Source organism: Coregonus lavaretus, assembly GCF_964263955.1.
Source record: "Coregonus lavaretus genome assembly, chromosome: 6".
NCBI lineage: Eukaryota > Metazoa > Chordata > Actinopteri > Salmoniformes > Salmonidae > Coregonus > Coregonus lavaretus.
In genome coordinates, this window is record NC_139993.1 from 4,257,702 (window position 1) to 4,275,549 (window position 17,848).

The 17,848-nt window shown below is 42.5% G+C and overlaps 2 protein-coding genes across 3 annotated transcripts; one reads left to right on the top strand and one right to left on the bottom strand.

The window, feature by feature from the left end:
* Positions 1–387: 387 nt before the first annotated feature.
* LOC311131441 (centriolar and ciliogenesis-associated protein HYLS1-like) lies at positions 388–7,722 on the top strand. Of its 2 annotated transcripts, none has more exons than XM_084164432.1 (12): positions 388–527; positions 901–1,003; positions 1,162–1,278; positions 1,526–1,596; positions 1,731–1,972; positions 2,101–2,156; positions 5,479–5,624; positions 6,022–6,067; positions 6,166–6,229; positions 6,335–6,416; positions 6,554–6,580; positions 7,480–7,722. In XM_084164432.1, the coding sequence occupies exons 2-12, from the start codon at positions 904–906 to the stop codon at positions 7,609–7,611; spliced, it is 1,083 nt and encodes a 360-aa protein (XP_084020558.1). In that variant the 5' UTR covers positions 388–527; positions 901–903; the 3' UTR covers positions 7,612–7,722. The 2 variants fall into 2 exon arrangements, with proteins under 2 accessions (XP_084020558.1, XP_084020559.1); XM_084164433.1 differs by having other exon boundaries at positions 388–515.
* On the bottom strand, positions 7,671–12,322 carry LOC311131442 (large ribosomal subunit protein uL4m-like). The gene is made up of 9 exons (XM_084164434.1): positions 12,126–12,322; positions 11,919–12,000; positions 11,511–11,682; positions 11,323–11,374; positions 11,006–11,123; positions 10,640–10,746; positions 10,377–10,486; positions 10,216–10,289; positions 7,671–7,922 (listed from the first exon to the last, which is right to left on the bottom strand). The coding sequence occupies exons 1-9, from the start codon at positions 12,171–12,173 to the stop codon at positions 7,777–7,779; spliced, it is 909 nt and encodes a 302-aa protein (XP_084020560.1). The 5' UTR covers positions 12,174–12,322; the 3' UTR covers positions 7,671–7,776.
* Positions 12,323–17,848: the final 5,526 nt, after the last annotated feature.

The window sequence follows — 17,848 nt, forward strand, 5'->3', positions numbered from 1 at the left end:
CTTTTTGTGAATTTTGAAGAATGTATTTAATAATACAAAAATACATAAATCACTTTTAAGAGCTCCTAATCCTGTGTTAACTTCAGACTTCATTTTCAACGTTTATTCCAAACCCCTATTCTTTCCCCCAAAACCCTATTCTTTCCCCATTCATTTTTCCCATAGGGATGGCTAAGGACTACAAGCTGGTGAGCACACAAAAAAAATCAGACAAAATCTTGTAATGGTATCATCATCATAGTCACTGCATCATCATCGTAGGCACTGACTGCACTGCCAGGGTATCCCGCGGTCTTCCTTGCACAAGGCGGCGCTATTTCTGAGCCATGTCAAATCCACCGAAGACAATTCTGAAAGGGCGTCGTTTTCAAAGCACGTCGTTTTTTCGAACAACGACTGTGTTGTTGTCTTGATACTGAAAATACAAACAGTAACTAGTAGCTGGTTCAGTTCAATACTTGTGTTGCAAAACAGACGTAGCTAACGTTACGCGTTTATTATAAGAAGCTCACACTGTAACGTTACAGGTAAAACACATTTTATCAATCAATGTTAGCATTGGCAAAATGGCCTGTTGTGTTGAACTGCTTTCTTTGTTATCCTGCTAGAGTGCTAAGTTAGCTAACGTTAGCTGGCCATTGGCTCATTTAACATGTATTTGAAGCTAACGTTAGCTGCTAGATTGCATAACATTTTTTAATCATGCATCCTTTTTGTTGATTTGGACTAGCTAGATAAGGAAGAGATAACTTTTGGTTGATTGTAGCTAGAGTTTGGTTGATCGTTGTCTAACCTGAAGTTAGTTAACAACTTGTTGCTGATCGTTCTTCTTTGCAATCCATCATGTAGCTATCTATCTAGCTAATATGTAGTTACATTTATGGGACAATTATTTTTCAGGAAATGGAAAACCTGGATTTCTCAGAGGATGAAATTCAACAACAGTTGGAGGCACTTGGTTACAACAACATACCAAGACACAGACTGCGTGAATTCAAAAGAGGTGGGTTGATGTAATTAGCGAATATAGTCCTACATGTTGATGACCAAATGCTGACAAAATTTGAACAACTGGGATGTTTTGTGACTTTCACACTGCAAGTTAGCTGTCAGATTGGTGGAGAAGCAACTGTGTGTGTGTGTGTGTGTGTGTGTGTGTAGATCTAGATGAACTGATCCGACATGAAAAATCAAAGAGCCACTCATCCAGTGAATTGAACTCTACAAGATCTCAAAGCACCACCTTCAAAAGTCCTCCTGCAGTCACCAAGGTTAAAGGTAAGATCACTGTACGTGTTCTCATGTCCACTACATAATCACATGTAACTGGGCCCAGTTTCCCAAAAGCATCTTAAGGCTAAGTTAATCTTAGAGCCATAGGATCCTATGGTTTTAACGATGAACTTAGCCTTAAGATGCTTTTGGGAAACTGGGCCCTGGTCAGTAAGTGTTGGTTGCACCTTTTGATGAGCAGTGGGGTTCTTCTTGAGTCTCGATTGTAATTTCCTTGTTTTCACCCTAACAGTACACCAGGATAACACCACAGCCTTCAGAAATGTGTTTGCGCAGGCTGGTCCATCACACCATGAAAGACAGGTATATATTCACATATTGTTGTCCCAAATCATTCAGTCCCCCTTCATCCTGCAGATAAGCTAGCTGTGTTGTATTTATTGAAAAATAATGCAAATACTAGAATGGCATGTTACTTTGTTCTGTGCTCCACCCAGGTGCTAACCTCCACATACAGCAGAGACAACAGTAACTATGGTGCCAGACAGGAGTATGACTCCTACACTCAGCACTCTGTTGCCTCCAAGTACCAGCGCCCCTCAACAGCCCCTAATAGGCTGGAAGTGGTTCCAGACCAAACTGACCTCCAGCAGTTATCGTTCGCTGTCAGTCAGTCGTCCACCCCAGACCGAGACACAGGAGCGCATGGGAGACCCTTTATCAAGAGGAAAGTCCTTAGGTACGGTAAGTTTACATCAGGCGGCTTTGTGAAGACTATCATGATCACATGTGCGGCTTTGTAAAGACTATAATGATCATGTGTGCTATTGAGCATACTTGAATCAACCTCACTCTTTCTTCCTAAAGGAAACATCAAGGCCAAGTTCACATCTGCGATGAATCAACGCATAGTGAGGATTCAGGTAATTCAATTATATTATGCATGATATTATTTGTGCAAAAAGGCTTAAAGTACTATATTTAAGGCCCGAAGGGGTGTGGAATGTTGTCCATTGTAAACCGAGCAGTTTGGGTCCTTGATGCTGATTGGCTGAAACTGCATTCCAGCCATGTATATCAGACATTAGAAACTGGGTGGTTCTACATTTGCATTGTTTGGGGTTTTAGGTTGGGTTTCTGTATAGCACTTTGTGACATCTGCTGATATAAAGAGGGCTTTCTAAAAAATTTTGATTGATTCTAGCCCTGAATGTTGATTGGCTGACAGCCAGGGTATATCAGATCGTATACCACGGGTATGACAAAACAATTATTTTTACTGCTCTAATTACGTTGGTAACCAGTTTATAGTAGCAATAAGGCACCTCGGGGGTTTGTGATATATGGCCAATATACCACGTCTACAGGCCTAAGGCCTTGATTCAGGCCTAAGAACAGCCCTTAGCCGTGGTATATTGGCCATATACCCCATCCCCTCGGGCCTTATTGCTTAAATATACCACGGGAATGATACAAAAGTACTTGTTTACTGTTATATTTATGTTGGAAACCGATTCGCGTCGTGCCTAAGAACAACCCTTAGGTGTGGTATATTGGCCACACCTCCTTATTGCTTAAATATACCACGGCTAAAGGCTGCTCTTATGCACGACTGTGAGTGCCTGGATACAGCCCTTAGCCATGGTGTATTGGCCATATACCACAAACCCCCAAGGTACATTATTGCTATTATAAACTGGTTACCAACATAAATAGAACCGTAAACAAGTATTTTTACGTCATACCCGTGGTATATAGTCTGATATACACACGGCTGAAATACTGTTTCAGCCAGTCAGCATCCAGGATCCAAACTACAGGGTTTATCACTGTATTTAGTTTTCAGATGCCTATTGTTGGAGCCAGTTTCTATATTTCTAGGGGATTTGAAAATATTTGTTTATTAGGTCATATTGCTCCATTTAGAATAACTGAATTTAATTTCTATATAAGGTGTGTATATATTAATTTGGTTATGTGGTCTTGAATGAGAATAGGTCAATTACGCCCTCTAGCCAGAATTAAAGTATGGGCGGACCCGCCCAGATAGGTTAATTGGGTATTTAGAGACAGGAAGTAAGGCCTGCTAGTTATGGCAAATGTTTGGGTTACGGGGAAGGCATCATTTTTTTGACCCACATACGTCTTACCTTGATCTTTTTAGTTTAAATGGAATACTGGAACCTTATTTTACCTTGCATTCATTTTGGATTCTACAAATACAACATTTAAAGTTTTATTCATCAAGCCATTGGATTCTTGACTTTCTATGGAATTTTGGATTTGTCTCAAATCTTGCAACTGGTTTTCCCACGGCTATTCGAAAGCCACTACATTTAAGTAAAAAAAAAAATGCCTTGGATTTAATGGAGTTCCACACCTTATGGATTTATCAAGACACTTGGAGCAAAGCAGAACTGCCGACGAAAGAGACCGTGAGTACAATACCGGTATAACGTGCAAGCTAAGCCGCTCTTTTGATTGTTGGTTTGGAAATGTTTAACGCGTCTGTTTTGGAAACAAACGTTGCAAGCTATTCAACTGTGAATGGGTTCGTTAGGCGCTATTGCAAATGCACTGTTGATATTGACAAACAAAGCCTAGTGCTAGGCTACACATTGACTTTTTTGACAAGCTGTTGAGAAGGAATACGACACACACCATTGTGGAGTTGCAGTTCCTCTGGCGACCAACATTCGACAGGTGGCAGTGTAGCGCAACATCGAGACCACAGGGTATAATCCTCTTAGCACTACTCCTTAGCCATCTGCCTGTGCAGATCACCACACACTCCCCACAGCAGCATCACCACAAGGTTGCTTACCCTTGGCTACCATGTATAAAATGTATGACAGTCAGTGGGACGAAGAGAGTGAGGACGAGAATAGCTCCCTGAACTCCGCTTTCTGGTCCGACGGAGAGGGGGAGGAGGAGGAGGAGAAGGTTGAACAATACAACCAGGAAGACACAGAGCCCAACAGAACCACTGAACACGCACAAGAGGAGCCACCTGTCGTGGAGCCACCTGTCGAGGAGAGTCCAAAGGAAACAGAACAGGAGGAGCGTAGAGGAGAAAGGGCTAAGCGGGGCGAAAAGGAATGGTTTGATGACGAGGAGGGTTACAGCACTCGTGCTGGGAGCCCGGCGCTGAGCTTAGTGACATCTGGCTATGGCACCTACAGGCCAGACTCCTCAGCTAAGGACGACCCGGAGGGAGAAGACTATAGAGACGACTGTACCATAGCTGAGTTTGACAGAGAAAGCCAGGGCCTTTCTGAGATGAGATATGGCGATGAAGACGACCAGTCGCTTGCCAATTGTGATGGTGATGGTAAGGAGGATACCACTGATCTACAGAGCTGTGAGGACGCCGGTTTGAGGACAAAGTTGGAAGACAGTCAAAGCCTCTCAAATATGGCATATTGTGACGATCCTCCTCCCGTTGAATTGGAGAGCAAAGACCGCAATGATGTCAACTACTGTGAAGATGACTATACGTTGGCTCAGACTGAAAATGACAAGGCAGCATTAGATGGGATATATCCTGAAGATAGTTCTCTCACTGAGTGCAAAGACGATGAGAGGCCCACTAGAGAAGGATATAGTAAGGAAGACCGGAAAGAAGAGAAAGGGGCGGAGGATGAGCAGGAGAGGGAGGATCTGGAGTCGCCGGCGAGCAATGAAGACATTAAGTTAATTGATTCCAAGTCTACTAAGACTTATAAAGAGTGGGAGGATAACAGAAGACACAAAAGGGGTAAACTGTATACCTGGTCTATTCTCCCTATAGTAGGAAAATACCATTTCTATAGGGAACATGCCCTTAGTCCAAGTATGTGCATAGTAGACTGACACCTTGTACATGAGAACAAAGCAGAAATTTTAGTTGAAAGTCATGTCATCCATTGCAGTGGTTCCCAACCTTTTTCGGTTACTGTACCACCAACTGAATTTTGCTCTGCCTGGAGTACCCTTGTGCATTTTACCAGTAAGCCTATGGTCTCATGAGTCTTATCAAGTACCCCAAGGGGTCCTTGTACCCCTGGTTGGGAACCACTGATCCAGTGCATAGTACTAATCCCTCTTGCAGCACTTGTATAACTAAAACTTGAGATGTACTGGGCCTGTCCGGCACAGTGATCATGCAACACCTGCCTAGCCCTTACTAGCATTACTTATGGCCTTACACAGTGGTAACTAAGGCTAACGCGTTAACATTGTCTCCCCATTATGTCTCCCTTTCAGGTGCAGTGAGTGGGCAGGAGGAGCGTCTGGGGTCCATGTCCACCCACCAGGAGTCGGAGCTGGAGAGTGAGGATGCAGGCAGTCTGAGTGACAGGTCTGAGTCAGACCTTCTCTCTAGTGCCTTCAAAGCCTACATCAGAGGCATGGTGGGTACTCTTGCCTTTTGAGAGTTAACATCATTTTGTTTATTAATCTCAGATTAAACATGGGTACATTTACATTTTAGTCATTTAGCAGACGCTCTTATCCAGAGCGACTTAACAATTAGTGCATTCATCTTAAGATAGCTAGGTGCGACAACCACATATCACAGTAAGTACATTTTTCCTCAAAGTAGCTATCAGCAAAGTCCGAGCTAGTAAGGGGGGGGGGGGGGGGGGGGTGCTGCGGGATTATTTAGGATACTCTTTGAAGAGGTAGGGTTTGATGTTTTCGGAAGAAATATAATTTATCCTCACGTCCAGGATCTTTTTTGATAATCGTTGCAAAAGGTATACATGTATGTTTGTTGAAAACCAGTGTCGTTTTTTAAATCTCTTACAGGCCAGATCTCGGAGCGAGAGTGACATCAGACCCCGGCCCAAGTCGTGTAAGTACCCACACTGCTGTTACATGTCATCATGTGCTCACTGCAAACTGTCATTTTACAATGTGCCCCAGTTAAACGTCATCACTCATGTCTTGCAGTTATCCGCCCAGTGATGGATCATCCTCACACCAAAAACCTGAAGAAGACAGACCCAGTGGCAAAGTAAGAGGATAATTACCGAAATGTCTAAATAATCAGTATAAATCTTTTGAAAGATTACTTCTGTGGATCTGTGCTACATTTTATATTGTTCCCCATCTTCCAAAGGTATTTCCAGTACAAGCAGGACTGGGAAATGTTCAAGGCGCCAGGAGAGAAGGATAGGAAAGCACTGCACTGGGAAATCAGGGTATGAACACCTTCTCCATAACAAACTCAGTTGGCTTCCATACTTTATCTGAAGACCATATAGAGGACATATCACGATGGATTGTAATGATGCATGACCATAATGTCTGCCTTAATCACTCTTTTTTGTATTTTCAGGAACAGCTCGCGTACAAACCTCAACCAGTGAGTATGCTTAATTTATAACAGAATTGTATAATCTTGTAACCATCCTGTCATTCATTATTTCAGGTCAGAAAATGCCTTAAAGGGATTCCCCCCCCCCCCAAACAGTCCCGCATAAATTATGCATGTCAACGTTCAATATTTCAAGATAAATTGCTTTCAGTATCCTGATGCCCAAAGTGTGTTAAAAAAAGAGACATTTCTGTGGACTGTAAGGAAAATGGACAAAGTATTCTTGTTTGATTCCTTTATGTCCCCTAATTTAGAGAAGAGTTTTCCTTATTCAATGTTGTTCTGAGGGCAGCTCTGCATCGAAGGCATAACCACATTTTAAGTTTAGTCAAGTAATCCAAGTTGATAGAGAAAATGTAGAATACAGAACTCACATGGGGATTCAAACCAGGGACCTGCTGCATGGCAACCCTTGTTACGCTCTCTGCCACTTGGGGCAATACACAAGACATGTTTTTTCTCCTTTTCACTCTTACCGCTGTAAGCCCAACCCACTGATCTTTAAAAACCTGAGTGAGTTAGTTGGAAAACAAAAATAGCATTGGTGTCGAACATACGACCTGTTGTTCCGTAACCTGTGTTTTACGCCTGCTAGCCAACCTGCCTCCCTAACATGGCTCCTCTTATTTGACTCAAACCTGTCACTGGGTCGCATGCCACGCCCACTGATCGTTAACCAATCACATTCTTAAATGGCTGATTGGACAGGTGAACGCAAGGACTCCACCGCATGGCATTCACCTTTCCAGTCATTACAAATTAGTGATTACTTCAACGAAGGGTCTACTTTTAAAGAATGGGGGGGAGGTAAAATGCTCCTTCAAGAAAATAAATACCTAGAGATGACTGAAAACATTGACATCTTGTATTGTCCCCCTCACCCCCAGCCGAAGCCTCAAAGAATATTTGTGGCCAACACCTACGTGGTGCCTACAGAGAAGAAACGCTCCGCCCTGAGGTGGGAAATACGACATGACTTGGCCAATGGACTCCTACCGCCAACCAACTATAGACTCTAGGCCTTATCTACTTTACACCTTCAGTAGGCTCTATTTTAATCACCAGTTTGTATTTATTTGATCATTTATATTTATTCACCAGTTTTTATTGAACATATTAAAAGGCATGACAAACATTTGGATTGTTGAATATATTACATGACATTATTACTTCACCCAGTGCCTTCAAGGCAGGTCAGTGTAGGGGAGTTTAAACGGGTACAGCGGTGTGAAGCGTTCGTCGTGCCAAAGCAGCTTTTTTTCCAGAAACTTCACTGCTTCCAGGGTGAGGACCAGGACCTCGTGTTTTAGCATGCTATGAACGTTCAGCCCTGTGGAAGAAAACAGTTCAGGAAAAATTGTAACTTTACATTAATTTGCCCTCACCTGTGTAGGAACAGTAAATACTACAGTTTGCATGGTACTATGTAACATGTTAATACAATGTTGCTACTAGGTCAATTATACACAGTGTACAAAACTCTAAGAACACCTCACTAATATTGAGTTGCACCCCCATTTCTGCCCTCAGAACAGCCTCAATTTGTCGAGGCATGGACTCTACAAGCTGTCGAAAGCATTCCACGAGGATGCTGGCCTAACATGGCCCATGTTGACTCCAATGCTTCCCACAGTTGTGTCAAGTTGGCTGGATGTCCTTTGGGTGATGGACCATTCTTGATACACACAGGAAACTGTTGAGCGTGAAAAACCCAGCGGCGTTGTAGTTCTACTACCATACCCCGTTCAAAGGCACTTAAATATTTTGTCTTGCCCATTCACCCTCTGAATAGCACACATACAGTCGTGGTCAAAAGTTTTGAGAATGACACATACTAAAGTCTGCTGCCTCAGTTTTGATGATGGCAATTTGCATATACTCCAGAATGTTATGAAGAGTGATCAGATGAATTGCAATTCATTTCAAAGTCCCTCTTTGCCATGAAAATGAACTTAATCCCCCCAAAACATTTCCACTGCATTTCAGCCCTGCCACAAAAGGACCAGCTGCCATCATGTCAGTGATTCTCTCGTTAACACAGGTGAGAGTGTTGACGAGAACAAGGCTGGAGATCACTCTGTCATGCTGATTGAGTTAGAATAACAGACTGGAAGCTTTAAAAGGAGGGTGGTGCTTGAAATCATTGTTCTTCCTCTGTTAACCATGGTTACCTGCAAGGAAACACGTGCCGTCATCATTGCTTTGCACAAAAAGGGTTTCACAGGCAAGGATATTGCTGCTAGTAAGATTGCACCTAAATCAACCATTTATCGGATCATCAAGAACATCAAGGAGAGAGGTTCAATTGTTGTGAAGAAAGCATCAGGGCGCCCAAGTAAGTCCAGCAAGCGCCAGGACCGTCTCCTAAAGCTGATTCAGCTGCGGGATCAGGGCACCACCAGTGCAGAGCTTGCTCAGGAATGGCAGCAGGCAGGTGTGAGTACATCTGCACGCACAGTGAGGCGAAGACTTTTGGAGGATGGCCTGGTGTCAAGAAGGGCAGCAAAGAAGCCACTTCTCTCCAGGAAAAACATCAGGGACAGACTGATATTCTGAAAAGGGTACAGAGATTGGACTGCTGAGGACTGGGGTAAAGTCATTTTCTCTGATGAATCCCCTTTCCGATTGTTTGGGGCATCCGGAAAACACCTTGTCCGGAGAAGACAAGGTGAGCGCTACCATCAGTCCTGTGTCAAGCCAACAGTAAAGCATCCTGAGACCATTCATGTGTGGGGTTGCTTCTTAGCCAAGGGAGTGGGCTCACTCACAATTTTGCCTAAGAACACAGCCATGAATAAAAAAATGGTACCAACACATCCTCCGAGAGCAACTTCTCCCAACCATCCAAGAACAGTTTGGTGACGACCAATGCCTTTTCCAGCACCTTGCCATAAGGCACAAGTGATAACTAAGTGGCTCGGGGAACAAAACATAGACATTTTGGGTCCATGGCCAGGAAACTCCCCAGACCTTAATCCCATTGAGAACTTGTGGTCGATCCTCAAGAGGCGGGTGGACTAACAAAAACCCAAAATTCGGACAAACTCCAAAGCATTGATTATGCAAAAATGGGCTGCCATCAGTCAGGATGTGGCCCAGAAGTTAATTGACAGCATGCCAGGGCGGATTGCAGAGGTCTTGAAAAAGAAGGGTCAACAGTGCAAATATTGTCTCTTTGCATAAACTTAATGTAATTGTCAATAAAAGCATTTGACACCTATGGAATGCTTGTAATTATACTTCAGTATACCATAGTAACATCTGACAAAAATATCTCATAACACTGAAGCAGCGAACTTTGTGAAGACCAATATTTGTATCATTCTCAAAACTTTTGACCACGACTGTACACAATCCATGTCTCAAGGCAAAAAAATATTATTTAACCTGTCTCCTCCCCTTCATCTACACTGATTGAAGTGGATTCAATAAGGGATCATAACTGTAAGTCGTTCTGGATAAGAGCGTCTGCTAAATGACTAAAATGTCAATGTAAATAACTTTCACCTGGTCCGCTTATGTCATGGAACGAGCAGGTGTTCCTAATGTTTTGTAGGGTTACTACTACTAAGAGTATGGAAAAAGACTAGTTCTAGTCAGTTTCAAAATTAGTGTGAACTTACCTATGGCTGGAATGACATTCACAGTCTTCAAGCTCTCAGTGGCCTGAAGGATGTTCTCAGGAAGCTCTTCGCCCCTGTAAAATATCGAAGAGTCTCAATCCTGCTGTTAACCTCAGCTAGGATGTCCACAGAACTGAGTTTTTTGGATCGCTGATACTTACGCATCCACTATCAAAACAGACTCCCCCCAGTGTCTGTATCTGATGAGGTCCATGAGGTACTGTGGGTCAGGTGTGGGGATGTTCAGAGTGTCAACCACATGGAGATAATCCTGAAAAACAACACCCAACATCAATACATTAGGTAGATGGAATAATGAAAAGCATTCATTTGAGACAATTGAGTACATGATAAGAGGAAGATTTTAAGATGTGAATGATCTTATGCTTATGAAAAGTGTTTTCCCAAATAAAATGTTACATACCTGGGCCAGTTTGGAGCTGAGGGCAATTTTTAGTCCTTGAACACGTACTTTCATGGGCAACATGTAGTAAAAACTGGTTGGTCCTCTGGGTCCATGAGAAACACCACCTGCAAAACAGAAATCATATGTAATTTATTCTAATTGTTTTAAATCCCTCCAATGACTGGCTCTTAGCTTGGACTGTTCCTTCTTTTGGGCTGACTGATATTTAGATGACTGATTTATCTATGCTCATTCTTGGAACTAGCTTCTTAAACTAAAATGTAATATGTTTGTTTTGTCACTGTGTGTTAACCTGTATGTGTCCAGTAAAATGCTGTCCATCATCACACTACTGTTTTGGCCCATACAGACTGAGACCCTCACCTCCTCTCCATATAGGTGACCTGATGCTTCCATGTCTTGCTTTGCCACTTCCCTTCTGTCTCCAGGGCTTCTTTCCTCCACCGCTCACCTCCGACCTGACCTTAGTGTGTGCACGGCTCTGAGGGAGAAAGGGAGGTTTTCAGTTTCTTATAGTAGCAGCAGGTGCATTTAGTCAAATATAGCTCAACTCAGATAAGCACAGAGCTTTGGGTATAAACCTACAGAAATATGCCTGTACTTCTCATCACCTATTTGTTATAATATGGCCACAACAGCAGTCTGAGAAAGTTGATTAATGGGTTGCTATTGCTACTTACAATTCTCTTGAAATTTCTCTGCCAGAGTTCAACTTCATGGAGTATGTCCATCCTGGTGGGAACAAAATAATTTATGAGTCACTATTCCCACCAAATGATAAAGCACTGAATATGTAAGTCTCTCTGGATAAGAGCCTCTGCTAAATGACTTTAATGTAAATACAATGGCTAGACATTGACAGTTTTACCTGGTTGGGACTGCAAAGACATCAGGGTGGAGTTCAACCAAACCCAACTGTTTACTCTCCCGCCTTTCCAACGTCTCCACCCATGTCTGTACTGGGCTCAGGTGTACAGGGACGGCAGCATCACACCTCCTCAACACAGGAAGATTGGAGTCTGCTGGAGGAGGGGGCCTCTCTGGAAAGAAACCACAAGTCATCAATAGCTTTCTTACACCTGACCTAGTTGGAAATGAATGCTCTGAAAATGACAGACCAACATTGCATTCAAGAATAAGGGAATCATCTTTGTGTCTGGACATGGCCTTGCAGTCTACATGCATCTATATATAACTTTCTTCTTCAAATTCGCACCATCAGTTCAATGACCCAGAGTGCATGCTAGAAGGCAGTGAATGAAATAGCAGACCTTACTTGCTCTTGCACGGTCCACGAGATTGGAAGGGATGCGTAAATTTGAGGGTAGAGCGTTCTCTCCAGAGAAAGATGAAGCCAACTAAAAAAAAGGATATCTGATCATTAGCTTTATATGTGCCATCAATCATTTCAGCCACTACATCTTTAATATCCTCAATAAATTGACAGCTAGCTAAGTTAGCATTAGCCTAGTTTAACGCTCACCCTTTTAGAAATGCCTCGACCACACACTGTAACTGATATACGAAACATTTCTGTAAACTTAATTAAGACAACCAAATACGTGCGATTTATTCAAAACAGCCTTTTAAGAGATCATATTTTGAAACAAACATGCATTTTCTAAATAAGAAAGGTCGTGTGGCGGTGCTGGTGTGTTGTCGCATACTGATTACGTTTATGTTGTGTAAAGGCAAGCATGATAAGACTTCCACCTAGCGTTGCGGAGGTGAACATCTAATAGGTGAAGCAAAACTATAATTGTTCCTATAAACTAGGTGGTTCGAGCCCTGAATGCTGATTGGTTGACAGCCATGGTATATCAGACTATATACCACGTGAATGACAAAACGTTTATTTTTACTGCTCTAATTATGTTGGTAACCAGTTTAAAATAGCAATAAGGTACCTCTGTGTTGGGTCGTGCCTAAGAACAGCCCTTAGCCATGCATGGTATATTGACCATATACCACACCCCCTCGTGCTTTATTGCTTAATTATCAAACTCATAAATATTTATAAAAAAATAGCAGTTGAGTTAAATTCTTCTGAATTCTCAGCTTGAAATAATGAATTTGCCAAACGTTATTTCAATGTTTAAAGTGCAAAAGTAAGGGAAATAAGGCCTACTGTCAGAATCGGGTCAGAATAATTAAGCCTAGGCTAATGCATTTAGAAGTTGTTTTGAATTAATTATTTTGTTGAATTCATGTAAAAAAGATAAAACAAAGATTTAATAAAAGTTACTAAATCCCATTTTATTTTATTACAATACAGCAAGTGTACAGTAAAAATACCAATCAAATAGCTTATCAGCAGAACATAACAAACCTTTCATACATTTTTTAAAATCACTTCACAAAAGAAAGCTTTACACATTAGTTTTCAACATGTTCATAACAAAAACCAATCATTTTACATAAAAATGACAAATAAATGCAAATAATCTGACGCTTGTATTATATGTAACAGAAGTTTTCTGCGTTATGTTTCAACAGAAGATTGTGATTCAAACAAGCCTAGCATGACATTTAGTCAGTTGTCTGAATGCTATATAAGCTTTGAAAGCCAGAATGTTGACCCTTTTAAGTTCTCATCTTCTGGAACTTCAAGGTCCACATTTGATGCACTGAAGTCGAGACCTCTGAGTGTATGAGATCTACGGTTTGACTCTTCCTTGTGCCGATTTTTCAGGCTCCCAGTTCCGTCTGGTACATCCCCTTTGAGATGTTTGGGAAATACAGTGACAAAATATCCTTCTTGATCTTTAGACATTTTAGGGTTTGAACCATGAGTAAAATTTGGCATGGACATTCCAATTTCAGACTGTTTTGGACTTCTCCTTTTTGATCTGCCGGTTTCACGAGCTGGGGCTTTCCTATGATGTTTATGGCCCTTGAGGTCAGTTCTGCTCAAATTTAAATCTGGCTGTGAAACCTCTAATCCATACCTTGGGGATGGGAGTTTAGGGACTGAGGCATTAATACTGTGAAGACTTGAGTCTATATCAAGGTCTGATATTCTTGTATGACTGCTCAATTTAGAAGTCTTGGATTTGGGAATTTTTAATTTCCCTGTGGGATCGTTAAGGTCTGAACATCTCAGATCCAAACCAGACGCTTCGTACTCAACTTTTGGCAAATCAATATCTGCAATGGGATAACTGGCCCTTCCCTTGACCTTTCTAGACTTCCTATCAGTGTGTGGCAGTGTCACTTCTGTATCTATGTCTATTGCTGGCACTTTTATATGTGCTCCACCTGGGATAACAGATCTGCGTTTACTATGAGATGACTTTTTGTATTCTGGGCTTCTGATATCAGCTTTGGGTAAGCTCAGGCTGACATCTGGGTGACTAACATTCAAGTCTGGTGCTTTTAGATCCACTTTAGCCTTTGGAGGAGAAATGTCATGTGTTTTCATAAAGTCCATATCTGTACCTGTACTTAGATTGGGACTTCCAAACTGAGGCAATTTAAAGGACGGCAATTTGAATTTTCGAGATTGTATAGCAATGTCACTGTCTGGCAAATAGAGATCAGCTTGGGGGGCTTTGAGGTTACCAGAGGGAACATTTATGTCTAAATCTGGACTACCAATCCCTGTGTTTACTTTCGGGGCTGACAAGCTCAGGTCCGGTCCATCAATGTCTCCATCTATTCCAGCATCTGGACCTTTCATACCAGAAAGGCCGAATTTAGGCATTTTGAGGTGGGGCATTTTGAATTTTCCAGAGGGTGAATCAATGTTCATATCTGGAGTGTCTACATCTATGTTAGGGGCTTTTAGGTCAACTGTAGGTAGGTCAAGATCTGGTGAACCAATCCCACCTTTCATCTTTGACAATTTAAAACCTATGTCAGCACTGATGTCATGATCTGGTCTTTTTGGAGTAGACAACCCAAATGTAGACATTTTGAGCATTTTTAATGTAGGAGTGTTGATGTCAAAATCAGGGGCTTTGATGCTACCATTTGGCCTCTCTAAGGTTGGAACTCTGAATCTACCTGAGGGCATATCTGGAGCATTGAGGTCTGCTTTGGGACCCTTGAGTTTGGTAGATGACAAGTTCAGGCCTGGTCCCTCTATATCTCCATTAATGTCAACATCTGGTCCCTTTAGGCCTCTGAATTTAGGCATTTTAAATTTGGGCATTTTGAATTTCCCTGAGGGTGCATTGATGTCGAGATCTGGAGCATTCACATCTAGTTTAGGGGCATTGAGGTCAGCATCTGGTAAATTCAGGTCTGGAACATCAATTCCCCCCTTTATCTTTGGAGCTTTGAGATTCAATTTGGGAGATTTTGGCATTGTACCAGAGAGCCCAAATTTAGGCATCTTGAATTTCCCTGAGGGTGCATTGATGTTGAGATCTGGAGCATTCACATCTAGTTTAGGGGCTTTGAGGTCAGCATCTGGTAAATTCAGATCTGGAACATCAATTCCCCCCTTCATGTTTGGAGCTTTGAGCCTGAAGTTTGGGGATTTTGGCATTGTACCAGAGAGCCCAAATTTGGGCATTTTCAGTTTACCAGAAGGAGCATCAACATCAAAATCTGGAGCATTAAGATCTAGTTTGGGCCCTTTGAGATGACCCTTAGGTAGTCTCAAATCTGGGGGACTGATTCCCCCTTTTAGCTTTGGGGCTGAGAGTTCAATGTCAGGTAAGTCATAGTCAGGTTCATCTACATTTGGCCCAGATAGCCCGAAATCAGGCATCTTCAAATCTGGCATTTTTAGACCTGTTTTGGGACCTTTGAGGTTAGCTGTAGGGGCATTGATATCTATATCTGGGCCCTCTAAGTCTCCATCAATGTCAACATGTGGTCCATTTAGGCCTCTGAATTTAGGCATTTTAAATTTGGGCATTTTGAATTTCCCTGAGGGTGCATTGATGTCGAGATCTGGAGCATTCACATCTAGTTTAGGGGCTTTGAGGTCAGCATCTGGTAAATTCAGGTCTGGAACATCAATTCCCCCCTTCATGTTTGGAGCTTTGAGCCTCAAGTTTGGGGATTTTGGGATTGTACCAGAGAGCCCAAATTTGGGCATTTTCAGTTTACCAGAGGGAGCATCAACATCAAAATCTGGAGCATTAAGATCTAGTTTGGGCCCTTTGAGATGACCCTTAGGTAGTCTCAAATCTGGGGGACTGATTCCCCCTTTTAGCTTTGGGGCTGAGAGGTCAATATCAGGTAAGTCATAGTCAGGTTCATCTACATTTGGGCCAGATAGCCCGAAATCGGGCATCTTCAAATCTGGCAATTTTAGACCTGTTTTGGGACCTTTGAGGTTAGCTGTGGGGGCATTGATATCTATATCTGGTCCCTCTAAGTCTCCATCAATGTCAACATGTGGTCCATTTAGGCCTCTGAATTTAGGCATTTTAAATTTGGGCATTTTGAATTTCCCTGAGGGTGCATTGATGTCGAGACCTGGAGCATTCACATCTAGTTTAGGGGCTTTGAGGTCAGCATCTGGTGAATTCAGGTCTGGAACATCAATTCCCCCCTTCATCTTTGGAGATTTGAGATTCAATTTGGGAGATTTTGGCATTGTACCAGAGAGCCCAAATTTAGGCATCTTGAATTTCCCTGAGGGTGCATTGATGTTGAGATCTGGAGCATTCACATCTAGTTTAGGGGCATTGAGGTCCGCATCTGGTAAATTCAGGTCTGGAACATCAATTCCCCCCTTCATGTTTGGAGCTTTGAGCCTCAAGTTTGGGGATTTTGGCATTGTACCAGAGAGCCCAAATTTGGGCATTTTCAGTTTACCTGAGGGAGCATCAACATCAAAATCTGGAGTATTAAGATCTAGTTTGGGCCCTTTGAGATGACCCTTAGGTAGTCTCAAATCTGGGGGACTGATTCCCCCTTTTAGCTTTGGGGCTGAGAGGTCAATGTCAGGTAAGTCATAGTCAGGTTCATCTACATTTGGCCCTGATAGCCCAAAATCAGGCATCTTCAAATCTGGCATTTTTAGACCTGTTTTGGGACCTTTGAGGTTAGCTGTGGGGGCATTGATATCTATATCTGGGCCCTCTAAGTCTCCATCAATGTCAACATGTGGTCCATTTAGGCCTCTGAATTTAGGCATTTTAAATTCGGGCATTTTGAATTTCCCTGAGGGTGCATTGATGTCGAGATCTGGAGCATTCACATCTAGTTTAGGGGCTTTGAGGTCAGCATCTGGTAAATTCAGGTCTGGAACATCAATTCCCCCCTTCATGTTTGGAGCTTTGAGCCTCAAGTTTGGGGATTTTGGCATTGTACCAGAGAGCCCAAATTTGGGCATTTTCAGTTTACCAGAGGGAGCATCAACATCAAAATCTGGAGCATTAAGATCTAGTTTGGGCCCTTTGAGATGACCCTTAGGTAGTCTCAAATCTGGGGGACTGATTCCCCCTTTTAGCTTTGGGGCTGAGAGGTCAATATCAGGTAAGTCATAGTCAGGTTCATCTACATTTGGGCCAGATAGCCCGAAATCAGGCATCTTCAAATCTGGCATTTTTAGACCTGTTTTGGGACCTTTGAGGTTAGCTGTAGGGGCATTGATATCTATATCTGGGCCCTCTAAGTCTCCATCAATGTCAACATGTGGTCCATTTAGGCCTCTGAATTTAGGCATTTTAAATTTGGGCATTTTGAATTTCCCTGAGGGTGCATTGATGTCGAGACCTGGAGCATTCACATCTAGTTTAGGGGCTTTGAGGTCAGCATCTGGTGAATTCAGGTCTGGAACATCAATTCCCCCCTTCATCTTTGGAGATTTGAGATTCAATTTGGGAGATTTTGGCATTGTACCAGAGAGCCCAAATTTAGGCATCTTGAATTTCCCTGAGGGTGCATTGATGTTGAGATCTGGAGCATTCACATCTAGTTTAGGGGCTTTGAGGTCAGCATCTGGTAAATTCAGATCTGGAACATCAATTCCCCCCTTCATGTTTGGAGCTTTGAGCCTCAAGTTTGGGGATTTTGGCATTGTACCAGAGAGCCCAAATTTGGGCATTTTCAGTTTACCTGAGGGAGCATCAACATCAAAATCTGGAGCATTAAGATCTAGTTTGGGCCCTTTGAGATGACCCTTAGGTAGTCTCAAATCTGGGGGACTGATTCCCCCTTTTAGCTTTGGGGCTGAGAGGTCAATGTCAGGTAAGTCATAGTCAGGTTCATCTACATTTGGCCCAGATAGCCCGAAATCAGGCA